This window comes from Colobus angolensis, unplaced genomic scaffold (genome assembly GCF_000951035.1).
Source record: "Colobus angolensis palliatus isolate OR3802 unplaced genomic scaffold, Cang.pa_1.0 Scaffold92, whole genome shotgun sequence".
Taxonomy (NCBI): domain Eukaryota; kingdom Metazoa; phylum Chordata; class Mammalia; order Primates; family Cercopithecidae; genus Colobus; species Colobus angolensis.
Genome location: NW_012123154.1, coordinates 2,349,813 through 2,367,023, shown reverse-complemented (window position 1 = coordinate 2,367,023; position 17,211 = coordinate 2,349,813). Strand labels below are relative to the sequence as shown.

Here is a 17,211-nt window from a genome sequence, read left to right as displayed (position 1 = left end):
TGGCTGCTAGAGTGTGCAGACCAGGGATCTTGAAGGCCCTTCTGTCAAACCGGGGTGTCACCACAGACAACTCCACCTGGCCCACGGCTGGGGTCACAGTGTCATAAAGGTCACAGTCTTGACCTTTTCCTTTTGCCTTTTCCTTGTATGAACTGGGTTCTCTTCTTGGATGGAGGATACCTTTCGATGCTTACAGTTTGAAGATTCTCATGTTTATTTTCTTCTTATGCTACCATTTCACTTGTATTACCTGTGAGTTTTGGCAGGTTTTGGGGGTGTCTGAAAGAGCTTCTGCTGTCTATTTCTGCGGTATCCACTTCAGCTATTGCTGCCTCTTTTAGGGCCTGTTAGTTTCCACCAAGGGTGAAGTAGAGTCAAGCCAGTTCCTCTTATACAGTGAAACAGGGCAATTTTAAGGTATGCGCCCCAAAACTCTTCAACGTGTTTTTGGTAAACAGGCAAACTAACAACTTACAGTGCTAATGGCCTCCATTCTATTTCTTCAGTTCACCAAGTACTGTACTGTATACATTACTATTTGGAAAGCTGTCAGTACAAAACTATACTGAATAATCTCCAGAGATTGCTTTTTGATTTTGGACTAGAACTTGGATCTAGGTAAAACTATTTTAATGTGAGGTTTTGATTAGTGAAGCAACTCCTGCCTCCTGCTGAGATTTGTCTCAGTGAGCACAAGGTATGATTAAAAAGGCAGGTGGGGAAGGGCAGTACAGGTCTTATAAGCAACAGCGCTTAAATATGGGCACAAAAGCAGACACTTAAAATAAAACAAAATCCAATTCACAATTCTCCCAGAAACTTATTACTTATAGACATGGTGTTTGATAAGTCAGTTGATATTTAAACCTCAAAGTATCATCCTTTAACATGCTATAGCAAGACTTCCATTTAAACATAATTACAATTTAATGCTACAATTTTACCACTTTGTCAGCTTAATTAAAAAATGATTTTACCTACAATATATTAGTGTATACCTTCAGCAATGACACCTCACTTTCTCTCTTTCACTATAGGAAGACTAAGAACCTTACAAGAAAAAGTATCAACTCCATCAAAATGGCAGAAAACATATCTTGACATTAATAATCAAAATTCTACTTCCTACATATCACCATACCTTATAAGAACTGTGTTACACTTATTAAGAAAATACCTTCTCTTAAATAAATTAGATTTGAAAAACTTAGGTTTTTCTTAAGTAAATCCAGTGTTTCAATGTATTCTCATCATGTTTTGTTTTTGGTACAATCAAGCAGCCCTGCATCCTATTGATTCTTGGTTTTATATATACAATATTTAATAAATTGTGTTGTACTTATACAAGAGATGCAATTTCTCAGCATAACAAAATTTAACAATACTAATGGGAACAGAAATGACTAAAAAGTTGTTCCATCCTGGGTTGTAATTCACCCTGTCATACTTCCCTGTGGGCAATACTAAATGATCATAACAACCACTGGAGTTGCAAAATTCACATTTTGAATTGTCCTAAGTAGATGGAGTCAAACTTAAATGTCTTAAACTGCTATATGAAAATGCAGATTGGTTTCCAGCTTTGTCCCAAGTCTTTCTTTTAGAGAAACCCTCGAACTACTAATGAATTAGGAGTATTGTTAACACTTTCAATCTGGACAGTGGGGATTTAAAAATTGCCAAAAAGCAGACAAATATTTTAGTCTTTCTTATAAAACAAAACAAAATCAGATCTGTTTTGGGTATAAATCAGTAATGAAGAAAGAAACTATTGTAGAATAGGTACTCTTATATACTGGTGGTGTGATTAGAAACTGGTACAATCTCTTTAGATTTGTGACTTAGAAATATATACCTTTTTTTTTTTTTTTAAGAGACAAAGTCTTGCTCTATTGCCCAGGCTGGAGTGCAATGGCATGATCTTAGTTCACTGCAACCTCAAACTCCTAGGCTCAAGCAATCCTCCTTCCTCAGCCTCCTGAGTAGCTGGGGCTACAGGCACACACCAACATACCTGACTAGTTTTAAATATCTTTTTCTGGGGCTACAGGCACACACCAACACACCTGACTAGTTTTAAATATCTTTTTGTAAAGACAGGGTCTTGCCACATTACCCAGGCTGGCTGAACTCCTGGCCTCAAGCGATCCTCCTGCCCTAGCCTCCCAAAGTCCTGGGATTACAGGTATGAGCAACTGCGCCTGGGCAAATGTATTCTATAAATATACACACATACACGCACTCTAACATGGAGCCTTTCATTATGTTTATAACTCTTAACTCAGTTGGGAATCTACACCAAGAAAGTAATATGAAATACAAAAATATTTTAAGCCCAAAGATATCTTTATAACTGCAGAAAACGCACAAGTGTATTTTGACACACCAATGAATATTGTTTAAATTTTTAGTAATTTGAATCAATGAAAATATAGAATCATTGGTAGGGAATCAGATTATTTTTGTCTTTTATTTGTAATTTTCAAACTTCTATATAATAAGGATGCTATTTAAATAGGATAAAAAAGTATACAGATGGTCCTAACTTATGATGGTTTAACTTATGATTGTTTGGTTATATGACTGTTTTATCAGGGTATTAAATGCGTTTTTGATTTATGGATTTCTCAGGATGTAACCCCAGTGTAAGTCAAGCAGCATCTATATATACAATATTAACAATTATGTTTAAAAATGTGTGATCAATAAACTAAGAAAAATGTTAACAATTATTCTCTAATTTTTGTGGGGACAAGGTCTTGCTATGTTGCCCAGACTGGTCTCAAACTCCTGGTCTCAAATGAAGCACCTGCCTTGGCCTCCCAAAGTGCTGGGATTATAGGCGTGAGCCACTGTGACTGGTCAAAATGTTAACAATTATATCTTTAGGTGGTAGGATATGGGGATGTTTCCCTTTTTATGCTTTTTGTGCTTCTCAGTCCTTATGAGCATATATTGTAATATTGTTATAATCTGAAAAGAATACAACTTTCAAATAACAAAAACATAAAACACAGTTAACATTGAGACTTACTTGGCAGCTTGGACATCTGTGTTGGAAAGGTTTCCTTGAGCTATTGTTTTGACTTGATTATACGCAGCCTTGATTACCTAGGACAGATAAGTAAAAGTTGGTCATCTGTGGTCAGTACCAGAGTCTCCTGCAGCACTGACACGCTTCTTTACTGAGGCAAAAACACAGACGGAAGGTTAGTTCCAGACAAACAGCACAGTGTCCATGTGGAATGCTGTCATCACTATGGGTTCCTTATTCTTCCTGTGTTCATAAAGCAGCTGTTTGTACACAATCCTTCTGCCCCAGCCTCCCAAGAAGCTGGGACTACAGGTGCATGCTACCAGGCCTGGCTAATTTTTTAGTTTTTTTTGTAGAGATGTGTGGGCTCAAGTGATCCTCCCACCTCAACCTCCCAAAGTGCTGGGATTATAGGTGTGAGCCACCACACCCGGCCAAACACATGGATTTCTAATCACCCATAAAGAATAAGCACCTTTAAAACTTTTCCAGACTCTTGCAGTGTCATGCCATTAATACTGCTATCTCTTACTATTCACTAAGAAGAGAGTAGTAATCCATACACAGCCAATTTGTAAGGCTTGTCCATACTTACTAAGCCAGAGTCAAGAAGGAATCTGAATTCTTGTATGGTATTTAAAAAAAGAAAGAAAGAATAAAGTTCCAGGGATGTGGGTACTTCGTAAATATTTGTTGAATAAGTAAATAAATCTGGCCATGATTTTCTCCATCCCAATGCTGGCTGAGTCTGCTACTTATTTTTCCCTCTGATCACCTAAATTCTAGGACCTCTGTTTCCCCTTCATGTTTGCTGCCCATTTTCATAGCCACACCACAGACCTGATCATAGCCTAGATTTGCATACCTCTGAAGTCCTCAATTCTAAGACCCCGATCTCAGTCTTTAATTTCACTATCCTTATTCTTCCACTTTGTCAAGATCTCTAGTTCCTTGACTTGTCCAGTCTTTCAATTTATCAGGCCCCCTCTGGCTTCACTTCTCTATTGAGCCTAGATCCCTGAATCACCCTTTTAATCACTCTTGCCAATGCTCCAATGCTCCCAACTCCCTTGCTATATCCTCATACTTCTGACCTGCCCACTTTGCAGGATTCCAACCTGGGATTAACCCTAATACCTACTTTCTCCATTTCTCCATTACGCTTGTGAATGCAACGGAGGAAAAATTACATGACAATGCTGACTGACTGTACTATGAATTTGTGGTCGCTGATTTCAAGGATACACCTATACTACAGCGAATACCCACTTTTTGTGTACCTCACTATTTGTCCCAAACTTCCCTTTCTTTAAACTTTCCTCCCTTCTCTGTCAAAGCATGACTTAGCCTCCTGTCTCACTGAGGCGTTACTTCCCCCATATTCCCAGTATCTTCCAATATTAGCCTGTCTGTAAGGCTAAACAGTCCACTTGTGTGCTGGATCCCACGTATTCCTTTCTCAGACTTGAACCATTTATAATTTTCTGTCTCCGGTAACTGCTCCGATCTTTTTGTTCAGTCTGAATGTCTCTTTCAACTTAATCTCTGTGTAAACTCTCCTAAAACAGCCTGCTCCTTGAATGTCTAAGCTCCACTAGCCCACACCAACCTCTCATTTCTTACTTGTCATTCATTCCTTAATCACTACACATTTTAGCCAGTTTCCACTACTCTAGTCAAAACTGTTAAGATCACCCATGATGTCCCAGTTTGCTGAAACTACCAGACTTCTCAGTGGTAATGAATGTTATTTCACTGTGGGTCAAAATGGTGTTAAACATTCTCTCTTTCCTAGCCTTCAAATATAACAGCTTCTCTTTTTCTTTCTGTTTACCTGGGCCATTTTTCTTAGCCACTTGCTCCTTAAATGGTGTTCTTTCCCAGAAACTGAGCTTTAGTTTTCTTTTCCTACAATCATTCATACATACCCCTGATTTCTACACAATCTCTATACTGAAGACTTGCAAATAAACATCTTGGCCTTCCCCTCTCCTGGGTTCTCAATTTAGATGTTTCAGAGCCAACTCAATGCAACTTGTCCAACCAGAACCAAAATTTCAAGTAGGCAATTCTCTCCTTTTTCCTGGAAGCATTAGTATACATGTGTAAATTTCCCTACAGCAGATAATGCTTCAATGATATCATACTATACAGAGCTCTGATAAGTCATTGCACTGCATTCAAACACTCCATATTTTAACTGAAAACATGTTCATGGCCGGGGGGGAAAATAACTTGTTAATGAAAGAAGTTTGGTGAGTATGCAACTTACATCTCCAGCAGCTGTGGCCTGGGAGATAGTATAAATCCCGAAGAGTCCAGAATCTGAGTAACTGGCATTAAATGCGGAAACCTGAAAGATAATGAGACTTTATTGTATGATATTCTGCCAGGTAAAACAGGGCACGATTTCTTTTTAAGTTTGCCTAGAAAAAACTTGGACCTTCACAGTATAAACAAAATAGATTAATATTTTACTTAATCAGTTCTGTCAAGAACTAAAGTATTCTGTATCTTTCAGAACTATCACGGCTTTGTTTCTTCATTTAAATATTTCTAAAATGACTGCTCCCTTTCCTTTATGCTGGGTATTTTCTAACCCTCTTTAGATGATTAAAGGTTAATGCAAACACTAATCCACAAATATTATTATTATAATACAGATGGGCTTTGACATTAGGCAGACGTGGTTTCTTCTCTCTGCTGCTGGTAGGGACTTTTTCACCAATTTACTTTTATTTCTCTTATACACTCAAGTCAAAAAGTTAAGAGAAAAATTTCTGCTTAGTGGTCATTATCCAGATGTCCAAGGTATCAAGAGTTTAGCCTCTGAATAACAGGGATATTGCTATCTAGTTTGAGCAGAGCTTTTAGCTCTCTAGGGTGAACCCGATTTACAGTGATTATGTGGACCATTTATGTAAAAATTACCTGAGTTCTTATTAAAACTACAAACTTTCAGATTCCTGAAATGGACTTACTGACTCAGGTCCCTGTGGATGTAGCCTGGGAGCCCAGATTTTTAACAAGTGTTCCAGGTGATTCTTATGTACATTAAACTTGGAGAACCATTGGCTCAGTCCATGTAAAGCATAAGAATGGACTTCAATTTCTTTTTTTTTTTCTATTTTTTGAGACAGAGTCTCGCTCTGTCGCCCAGGCTGGAGTGCACTGGCACGATCTCGGCTCACTGAAACCTCCGCCTCCTGAGTTCAAGTGATTCTTCTGCCTCAGCTTCCCAAGTAACTGGGACTACAGGCGTGCACCACCATGCCCAGCTAATTTTTGTATTTTTAGTAGAGACGGGGTTTCACTGTGTTAGCCAGGATGGTCTCGATCTCCTGACCTCGTGATCCGCCCGTCTTGGCCCCCCAAAGTGCTGGGATTATAGGCATGACCCACCGCAGCTGGCTTGGACTTCAATTTCTTTAATTGTAATTCTCAGGCCATCGTATTTATACTCCAAATTTCTGGCCAAGTTCTGAACTACGAATTTCTATTAAATTACTTCATTGGATTAGGAGAGATGGGGATTTCACCATGTTGGCCAGGCTGGTCTCGAACTCCTGACCTCAAGTGATCCACCCACCTCAGCCTCTCAAAGTGCTGGGATTTTAGTCATGAGCCACTGCGCCCAGCCTCTCATTTTTCTTTTTAAATGTAATCTCAAGCTGGAAGAGTGAGTCTGTAAACAATTTCTTGGTGTTCATCTTGTCCACTTGGTTGGAAAACAAAGAATAGTGAGATTCAGGAAGTAGCCACAAGAACACAAGGGGATAGAAGAAAATCTAGAAAAAAAGACTAGTTAGAATCCAGGGGAAAGTTTAATATCTACAACTTCATTCTAAAGGGAACGGATATGTGGATTCCCTTTATTTCTAAGCATTAAATTCCTCTTTCTATATGACTAATGACAAGTAATAGACAAAGTAGAAAAGCCAGTGAGTTTTTGATAGACCCTCAAATATTCTAAAATCAAGCCTGGCTATCTCTTCAATTGTACAAAGATTTTCTGTGTGTTTGTCTTACTCTTTAAGGGTAGATTATCAGAATTACATCTTAAATACTGAGCCTTTGAAAGAAAAAGGAGAGATACCAATTGTTCAGACTCACATCAAATGGCTGCTGAGTCACCTTGGCAACAGCCTGGTGCAGATGGCTGGTGGTGTTGCTGCCCCTCTTGACATGTGGCCCAGCACCGAGGACATGCTGAAGAACACTAAATGCATTTGCCTCTGCACTTCCCGCGACAGCACTTTCTGCTACAAGAGCAGCATGGACAAGACTGTCTCCATTCTGTTCTCGGATTTCACCTGGGGCCAGGTTAAGGATAGAGGGAAGAAGAAAATGGCTTGTTCACCATTGGTTTCATTCTTCACTATTTCCTACCACACAGTGTTGACCCACGAGTCTTTTCTGTGGCTCGGTGCTTTCCCCATACCATCCTGTCCCCAAACACACACAAAACATATGCTTAAAATACAACATCCAAGTCATCCGATTCTATGCCAAGACTGTTGAACAGTAAATATTCAGGCCTATTCCACCTCGACATGCTATTCTAGTGGGGAAACGCCCTTCTGATAAATTAACCCTAATAGAATGAAATGCTTACCTCCACGGTATTTGGCCTTCACACCAGATAAACCAAACCCACCCCTCATGTTGAGAAACTGTTCAGCAACTTGCTTTAGAACAGGATGACTCACACCTGTTTCAACAAAAGTAAAAACAAAGCTAGAACCAGAATTACTAAAACACAATCGTAAAATATTTTTTCTTTGTTTTAAAAATATGATTGTAAAATCCGAACATTACAGAAATAAGTAAGTCTTCTTGCCATAATGCCACTCTCCCAGAGATACCCAGTTTACTATAGTTTACTATTACTAAACTATTTACTATATACTTAGTATTACTATTCATCTAGAAGTTTTTTGTGTAGTTAATATTATCCTCAATTTATTTCTAAAATGGTATCATTCTACTGATATTGTTTCTAACTGATCTTTCATAATTTAAAAATTTCTAAGTGTTTAGTCTACATCAAATATTTAATGGTTATAAAGAATCCCTTTCTATGGCTGTACCACCATTTATTTGATCAGTCCCCTCCTGAGGGACGTTAGCATGTTTCTAATAGTTGGCTCTTAAAACAACACTGCATTGTCCATCAAAGAACACTATATCAAGAAAGTAAAAAGAGGACCCATGAAATGCAGGAAAATATTTGCAGATAATATATCTGCTAACAGCTTGAGTATCCAAAATATATAAAGAACCTTTACAACTCAACAATTAAGGAAAAAAACCCAATTAAAAAATAGGCAAGACTTGAACAGACATTTCTCCAAAGTTGACTGGGCACGGGGGCTCACACCTGTAATCCCAACAGTTTGGGAAGCCAAGGCAGGTGGATCACCTGAGCTCAGGAGTTCGAGACCAGCCCAGCCAACATGGTGAAACCCCATCTCTACTAAAATTACAAAACTTAGCCAGGAATGGTGGCGTGCACCTGTAATCCCGGTACTTGGGAGGCTGAGGCCGGAGAATTGCTTGAACCTGGGAAGTGGAGGTGGCAGTGAGCTAAGATTGCGCCATTGCACTCCAGCCTGGGCGACAGAGAAAGCCTCTGTCTCAAAAAACCAAAAAACAAGTAAGTTATACAAATGGACAAAAAAAGCACATGAAAATATGTTCAATGTCATTTGTCATTAGGGAAATACAAACCAAAACCACAACAACCACTTCCCACCCAGTAGGATGGTCATAGTCATAAAGACAGACAGTAAGTGTTGGTAAGGATGTGGGGAAATTGACACCTTTGTGCATTACTGGTGGGAACGTACAATGGTGCAGCTACTTTGGAAAACAGTTTGGCAGTTCCCCAAATGGTTAAACAGAGTTACCATATGTCCTGGCAATTCTATTCTTAGACATAACCAAAAGAACTAAAAACAGGTGTCCTAAGAAAAATGTACACATGAATGTTTATATTTACGACAGCCAAAAGGTGGAAACAACCCAAATGCCAATGAATGAAGAAACAAAATGTGGTAATGGAGTATTCTTGAGCCATAAAAGGGAATGAGACATTGACACATGCTCCAATATGGATGGACCTTGAAAACGTTATGCTAAGTAAGAAAAGCCAGTAACAAAAGGCCACATACTGTATGATTCCATTTATATGAAATGTCCAGAATAGTCAAATCTATAGCGACAAAGCAGATTATTGCTACTTAGGAGGCTGAGGTTGGAGGATCACCTGAGCCTAGGAGTTCAAGTGAGCTATGATTGTGCCACTGCGCTCCAGCTTGGGCAAAAGAATGAGACCTCCATCTCTTAAAAAAAAAAAAAAAAGTAGATTAGTGGATGCCACAGGCAGGGGGAAGATGAGAATGGGGAATGACTGCTAATGGGTATGGGGCTTTTGGGGGGATCATAAACACACCCTGAAATTAGGTAGTGGTAATAGCTAATTTATTAAAAACCACAGAACTATACACTGCAACAGGGTGAATTTTATGGCACGTAAATAATATCTTAAGCTGTTATTTGCAAAACAAAACAAAAAATATTACAAATGATATTCTCATGCAACTATTTTGTAAACTTGACCTAATGTTTCTGTAAGACAAATTCTTAAAAGTCACTGGGTCTACGAGTATAAACATTTAGAATTTTATTTTTTTGAGACAGAGTCTCGCTCTGTTGCCCATGCTGGAATACAGTGGCATGATCTTGGCTCAATGAAATTACTGCCTCCCGGGTTCAAGCGATTCTCCTCCTCAGCCCCCCGATAGCTGGGATTACAGGCTTGAATCACCATGCCCGACTAATTTTTGTATTTTTAGTAGAGACGGGGTTTTCACCAGGTTGGCCAGGCTGGTCTTGAACTCCTGACCTCAGGTGATCTGCCCATCTCAGTCTCCCAAAGTGCTAGGATTACAGGCGTGAGCCACCATGCCCAGCCTAGAATTTTAACAGATATATTCAAAAAGATCTCCCAAAATGTACTAGTTTATATTCCTACTAACAATTTGTGAGAGTGCCTATTTCTCCATACTCTGGTTAACTCTGGGCAGTGTCTTTTAATTTTTAATTTTAATTTAAATTTTAATTTATCTTTTAATTTTGCCAATATCACAGATTAAAATTTTCTTAATTATTAGTGAGGCTGATCATTTAAAACAAAGATAGTTGGCTACATATACACAAACATATTTCTCCCATGAACTGTCTGCTCATGCCCTTTGCCTGTTTTTCTAGTAAGCTGTACTTCCTTTTAAAAAACAGTCTGTAAAAGCTCTTTGCTTTGAGAAATTCACCTTTGTCACAGGTTTTACAAATACTGTAAAGAATTTGAAGCCAGAGGTTTACAAATTTAAATGGTGGATTCTGCTTTCCAAAACAAATGACTAGCAATTAAAATCCTATGATATATTGCCTGTCTAACATAAATAGAAGGCTGAAGTTTTCAAATTTTGTTCAATCCTATGTTCACATAATTAGTTTAAGGAATTGCTCTTAAGGAAGCAAACTGATACGCAGGCAATATTCAACTTACCAAGTCCAATCAAAGCCATTCTTGCACTTGTGAAATGGTTCTGAACGAAGTAATGTAACTGGGGAAGTTAAAAACACTATTAGGTTATGTTAGCATAAATACAAAAAGCTGTAAAAACATAAAAGTACAGTTTGGAAGAAAATCCTTAGCCTTATATAAATAGCTGCTGTAATAAACTACATGGTACTGAGGTTAATTACCCTGGGATTTTATTATAAAAACCATTGCTTAAAAGAACTAGAACCTAATTGTGGTCATGGTTGCACAACTCTGTGAATATAATGAAAATCACTGAATTGTGTACACTTTAAATAGGTTGTATAGTATGGTGAATTACATCTCAATAAAGCTGTTATTTATAAAAGGAATAAAAAGAGGCTGGGTGCCTCCCAGCACTCTGGGAGGCCAAGGCTGGCCGATTGTTTGAGGCCACGAATTTGAGACCAGCCCGGGCAACACCCTGAAATCCTGACTCTACTAAAAATGCAAAAATGAGCCAGGCGTGGTGGTGTATGCCTGTAATCCCAGCTACTTGGGTGGTTTGAGGTACAAGAATTGTTTGAAGCCAGGAGGCAGAGGTTGCAGTGAGCTGAGATCGTGCCACTGCACTCCAGCCTGGGTGACAGAGCAAGACTCTTGTCTCAAAAGAAAAAAAAAAAGGAATAAAAAGAAATTAGAGCATACACTAGCCTAAACTTGAAAAAATGGACTATAATTTTTATTATAATGTAGCTTACGTAGTGTATCAGGTTTCTTTTGTGTTTATATAGGTAGTAATGGAGCACTATTAACATTCTATAACAGGGCTAACAGAGTTTTACCACAACACCCTTCTCGTCCATCTTTGAAGCCAATCTCTACAAAGCTTTTCTGACCATGAAGTCATTGTCTATACCAGGGTGTCCAAACTGTATGATCACAGAATTACTCAGAGAGCTTGAAAAACAAAAACAGTCATTGTCCCCCATTCTTGGGACTTACCCTACAGACTGATACAAAATATTAAATGTGAAATCCTAGAATTCTTATTTAAAACCAATGAACTACCCATCCATCCAATCAAACACTTAGGCGATCTGAAGATTGGCGAGACTTGGTAATCACTGGTTTATACTATCACCTTAGGCTTAATATACAAAAGTAGGGCTAAAACATGTACTTTCAACAGAAATGCTATCCCTTCCAGATGGGTGAAAATTGGTTTGGGGTAACTAAGAAAAAAAAACTCACTACTTTTATGTATAAAGTACAAATATACAGTACATAAACTGTATCTGTAGTATTAAAAGTAAGAGGTTTAGAAAAAAATGGTTGGAAAGGCTCCTCAGGAAGGAAAGTGATAACGTTTGAGAATCACTGGGCTAAAGTTATGAAACCGACCTTTTAATCAATTTATCATAATCGATGCCCTACAATGAATGGTGTCTATATCTATAGAGTCACCTTAGAAAGTCATACTCTTTTTCTATTGATGTTTTTCTATTGATGCTGCCATTGCTCAAAGTATTCTAGCGCCAATTTCTTTACAGTTTCCTTTAGCCTAGGGACACATTTAAAAAATACTATTAACTTTGAGATAACCAAGTTATCACAGTTAACATCTTGGTATTTGTCTATAATGCATACATACATACCTTTTGTTAAAAAAAAAAATGGGACCTTTTGGGATATCCTAATTTGTAAATTGCCTTTATGTAACAATATGCTGTAAGTTTTACGTATCAACTAATATTTTTGAATGGTTGAATACTGTTCCATTCTATAAGTTATTTAACTAGTTCCCTAATGCTGGATATTAACTTGTTTCTAATTTTTCACAATTATAAAACAATATTACAATAGCTATTCTTGTGGATAAACCTTTTCTATGTCTACTCTTTTAGCTATCTTAATGACACATCTTCATGAGGGTGAATTTGATTTCTAAAAAATTTCAAAGCATTAGAGTCCAATCTTATGAAAAACTGCTGCCTGTTCAAGTTGGATGATATAAGTTAAAATTTCTAAATAAAAGTGCCATATGAACGGAAGGCATCAAATTATTAATTGATAAGTCAAAAAGAGAAGGGATACAGTTTAGTTTTCTGTAACAGCTAACTAGGAACGAAACGAGAATAAAAACCTTAAATTTTTGAGTCAGATATACTTTGAAGGTGTTGATAATTCCAAATTTTTCTCTTAATGTCTTTGGATAAAATTTGTTTTTGGGTCTGGGTGGTAGGAATAGGAAATGAAGATTATATGCACATACCTATACTTGTAGATTTAGCATTCAATGTTTCATGTTTTGGAAACTAAGTTCTAAGATGCACATATGGCTATGGCATGTGACAAACCCCAATAGCCAGCAAAGGGAGGCTGGTGTGCCAAAGAACATGAATGAGCGAGCGAGGATGGAACAGGAGCTAAGGAAGTGGGCTCAAGTCTTATTTACGAATTCAGAGAGACCAAAGAGTTTTAGTCAAAGGACCTATTTTATATGTATATGTACGTATACACACACATTTTTTTTTTTTTTTTTTTTAGAGACAGGGTCTTGCTATGTTGCCCAGGCTGCTCTTGAACTCCTGGCCTCAAGTGATCCTTCTGCCTCGGCCTCCCAAAGTGCTGTGATTACAGGGGTGAACCACTGGGCCCAGCCCCTATTATGCTACTTAAACATTTAAATACTGTTTAAAAAAGATACACAGGCTGGGTGCAATGGCTCATGCCTGTAATCCCAGCACTTTGAGAGGCAGAGGCAGGAGGACTGCTTGAGCCTAAGAGTTCAAGACCAGCCTAGGCAACACAGCAAGACCCCATATTTAAAACAAACAAAAAAGATACATACACACAGAAAAGGGTTTAGAAGAAAATATACCAGGTATTAACATTGAGTGCCTTTAGGTATGTGAGATGTTTTCTTTTCCTTCATTTTGCTTGATTTTACTTTTTAATGATCATGTCCCTTTAGTCATGAAAATATTTCTTTTTTTTTTTTTTTATGAAAACATTTCTTAAAGGATATACAAGAATTGCTCAGATAAAATTTTAGTTAAAAAGCAGGCGGATGAAAAAGTAAGCACGTTGAATTTCTTAAAGTTAGAAGATAAAAAGAAAAATTAACCAACAAACCTGAAATGGTAGATGTTCAATTTAATGTGAAAAACAAGCACATTTCAAAATATGTTTTATTGGTACCTCCTCTGATGTCACTTTTCCAATCCTATAGTCAGGACAGTACAAGGGATTAGCCAAGGCATTCCGGTAAGCTGCTGCATGCAAATTTTCAATGACATCTGTGAGATAAGTGAAGAAGCATTTAGGGAAATGCACTTTCAGTAAAGACAATGTTTTTAAAACCTAGAAAGCAACAAGCCTATACAAATTTGGTCATCTTCTGGCATTCATATGTTAAAAGAACTTAAAATTATTATTATTTAACCTCTAGTAACTGCCAGTTTCTGTCAGTAGAATGTGCTAAGGAAAAAAAGAGATTACATGGCAACAGCTTCTATATACTGGAGTCCACCTAAACCACTTTAACCTAGCTGGTATCACTGGGAAGGTATATCGGCCTGGGTTTCAGGATGTCCCCATCTAGTTATGGTTTTGCTGTCATCTTGCCATGTGACCTAGCACAAGTCATTTAATCTGAATTTGACTTACTTCTAGGTTTCCTCTCTAGGTAATAAGGAGGTTGTCAGGCAGCCTTCAGGGGACCAATGTGAGCTTCCACTGGGACTTATTCCTCCGTGGTGCTTGGTGCTTTCCCTGCTTTCTTGCTTCAGTGCCTTTTTGCCTGCAGTGTTTCCTTCAGTTGCTCATTACCTGGCAACTTCCCTATGCGAGGCACTGTGCTAGATGCTAGAAATACAGAGATGTGGAACATACAAGGCCTGCCCTCAAATTTTAAGAGGAAAACCTGTGAAATAAAGTATTATGGGTGCAATGTTGGCAGTGTGTCAAAAGTGCAATAGAGGTACAAGGGAAGGGCAGTGGGAATTAGAAAACAATTAATACAAGTAACATGTGGGATCCATCTTACAGAATGAGCTGGTGTTTCCCAGGGGAAATCATTTGGGAACAGCAATTTAGGCGTAGGAAGCAGACAAAACAAAGGCATAAAGGATAACAATAATTTGATTCAAATGGGAATTGCAGCTGGGAGGAGAAGAGGGTAGAGCATGAAGTAAGAGAAGTGGGCTGGTAAGATCATGCAAGGCCATATACGTATATGCTGTTTAGACTTTATCCCACAGCTAATAAGAAGGCTTACTTTCACGTCAGAAGGTCGCTGTAATGGCCGTGTGGGAGATGGACTCAAGATGTAAACCTGGAGGCAGAAACCAGCCAGGAGACCACACAGTAACTGTTCAGACAGAATAGATGCAGGCTGGTGTCTCACTGTCGCCAGTGGGGAAGCCACTCTGGACACATAGGTCATCTTTTCTAAAATTATACTATTCTATCTATTTCTTCAGTAGAAATCCTGAGCAACACAGATCACGCTCCTCTATGACACCAAGCATCACCATGAAATAACATCAGTCACCAGGCCAGCATGTGGAGGGGAGCCTGTCCCATGCTGAGCCACTGAGTTGACCTATTTCTGCTCTACCTGCACATTTCTGCTCCCACCAGAAGTTGAATGACTCCCAGGAGTCAGCAGCACTTGTTTACAGACTTGTATTACCAGTTGTACTTGTCAAGATTATATAATCAGACATTATATAAACATAAAATATGAATGCAAAAAAGATTCTTACTTAAAAAAATTAAGTTACTTACTTTGGAAAGATTCAATAAAGAGCAGATGGCTAAACAATAATAGCAATACAACAGTAAGTGATAATAGCAGCAGCAATAAACTGGTGCAGAATTTGGTGTAAGCAAAACAACTCTTAAAAATCATTGGGGGTCAGGCACAGTGGCTCACGCCTGTAAAGCCAGCACTTTGGGAAGCTGAGGTGGGAGGACCACTTCAGCCCAGGAGTTCAAGACCAGCCTGGGCAATATAGTGAGACCTCATCTCTATTAAAAAAAAAAAAATTAGCAGGGTGTGGTGGTGTGTGCCGGTACTCCCAGCTACTCAGGAGGCTGAGGTAGGAGGATCACCTGAGTCCAGAAGGTTCAGGCTGCAGTGAGATCATGCCACTGCACTCCAGTCTGGGCAACAAGCAACACCTTGTCTCAAAAACAAACAAACAAAAACAAAACATTGGGAAGGAAACAGGAAAAACTTCCAGGATCCTACAATTTACTTACTATCAAACATGAAAAATGATTATAAATGTTTAGAAACAAAAGAATAACATATCTAAATAACAAATTTTTGAAAAATATATTTTCAAATTCAAGTAGTAAAACATTTGGCCAGGCATGGTGGCTCACACCCGTAACCCCAGCACTTTGGGAAGCTGAGATGAGTGGATCACTTGAGGCCAGGAATTCAAGACTGAACTCCAGCCTGACCGACATGGCAAAATCCTGTTTCTACTAAAAATACAAAAATGTAGTCAGGTGTAGTGGTGCACACCTATAATTCCAGCTGCTTGGGAGGCTAAGGCAGGAGAATTGTTTGAACCCAGGAGGCGGAGGTTGCGGTGAGCCAAAATTGTGCCACCGCACTCTAGCCTGGGTGACAGAGTGAGACTCTGTCTCAAAAAAAAAAATAAATAAAAATAAAAAAATAAATTTTGACAGCATTTTTTTTCCTTCTATAAATTGATCTTCTAAAAAACCCAGTATCTTAGAAACAAATGTGATCTGGAAATGTACTTACAAGTCTGCGGATTCTGAAAGGCCACAGCTTTGTCAATCTTTAGCTGAGGCTGAAGGTCAGCTACTTCCCAACGACGAAATTCTGGTGCTGTGGTGACATTGAGCAGGAACTCCATTAGAATATCACTACAGAAGACATCGAGATAAGAATTACGAGTCAAAAATGTAAAACTAACATTTGAGATTCTACATAGCTGTAATGCTCTCAATGTGAAACTTCAGGCCTTGTGGTAAGCACAGTGTTTATGAGCAGTTTATGAATAATAATCCAAAATGGAAGTCAGAGGTCATAAGGATGCATTACAAAGACCAGAAGTGAGCAGTTTAGCATTTCTTTCAAAGCAGAAGTCCTAAACACACACAGGTACTTACACGTCACCCCGCAGGCATTCCACAGTGTAAGCCATGGTTTCCCTTGTTGCGGTCACACTGAATTAGAAAATAAACTACAGTAAATCATCTGAATCAGGATAGTAAGCTTTCCCTTATAATCTTCTGTTATATCAACCAATTCCTTTGGAAAGAAAATTTCTGAAGTATAAAAGGTGTGAACGACAATACAACAAAACTCCACATACTCATCAACTAAAATTTAAAATTTTTTAAAAAACCAGGAAATAATTCCACCCTAAAATGAGTGAAATCTGGTCACATGTTACAACACAGATGAACCCGGAGGATATTATGCTAAGTATAATAAGCCAGTCACAAAGGGACAAATATTGTATGATTCTACTTCTGAGGTACCTGGAGTAGTCAAATCTGTAGAGACTGAAAAGACAATGGCAGTCGCCAGAGGCTGAGGGGAGGGGAGAATGAGCAGCCATTGTTTAACAGGAGTCAG

The 17,211-nt window shown here is 38.4% G+C and overlaps 1 protein-coding gene across 1 annotated transcript in view; it reads right to left on the bottom strand.

Annotated features, from left to right (window-relative positions):
- LOC105504455 (cytochrome b-c1 complex subunit 2, mitochondrial) overlaps positions 1-17,211 on the bottom strand; it is a 30,593-nt gene that overhangs the window by 4,136 nt on the left and 9,246 nt on the right. Inside the window, exons 5-12 of the mRNA XM_011931902.1 lie at positions 16,740-16,796; positions 16,369-16,493; positions 13,785-13,882; positions 10,605-10,662; positions 7,650-7,745; positions 7,148-7,347; positions 5,307-5,387; positions 3,035-3,111 (exon numbers count right to left, since the gene is read on the bottom strand). Coding sequence (XP_011787292.1) covers positions 3,035-3,111; positions 5,307-5,387; positions 7,148-7,347; positions 7,650-7,745; positions 10,605-10,662; positions 13,785-13,882; positions 16,369-16,493; positions 16,740-16,796 — 792 coding nt within the window. The remainder of the gene's footprint in view (positions 1-3,034; positions 3,112-5,306; positions 5,388-7,147; positions 7,348-7,649; positions 7,746-10,604; positions 10,663-13,784; positions 13,883-16,368; positions 16,494-16,739; positions 16,797-17,211) is intronic.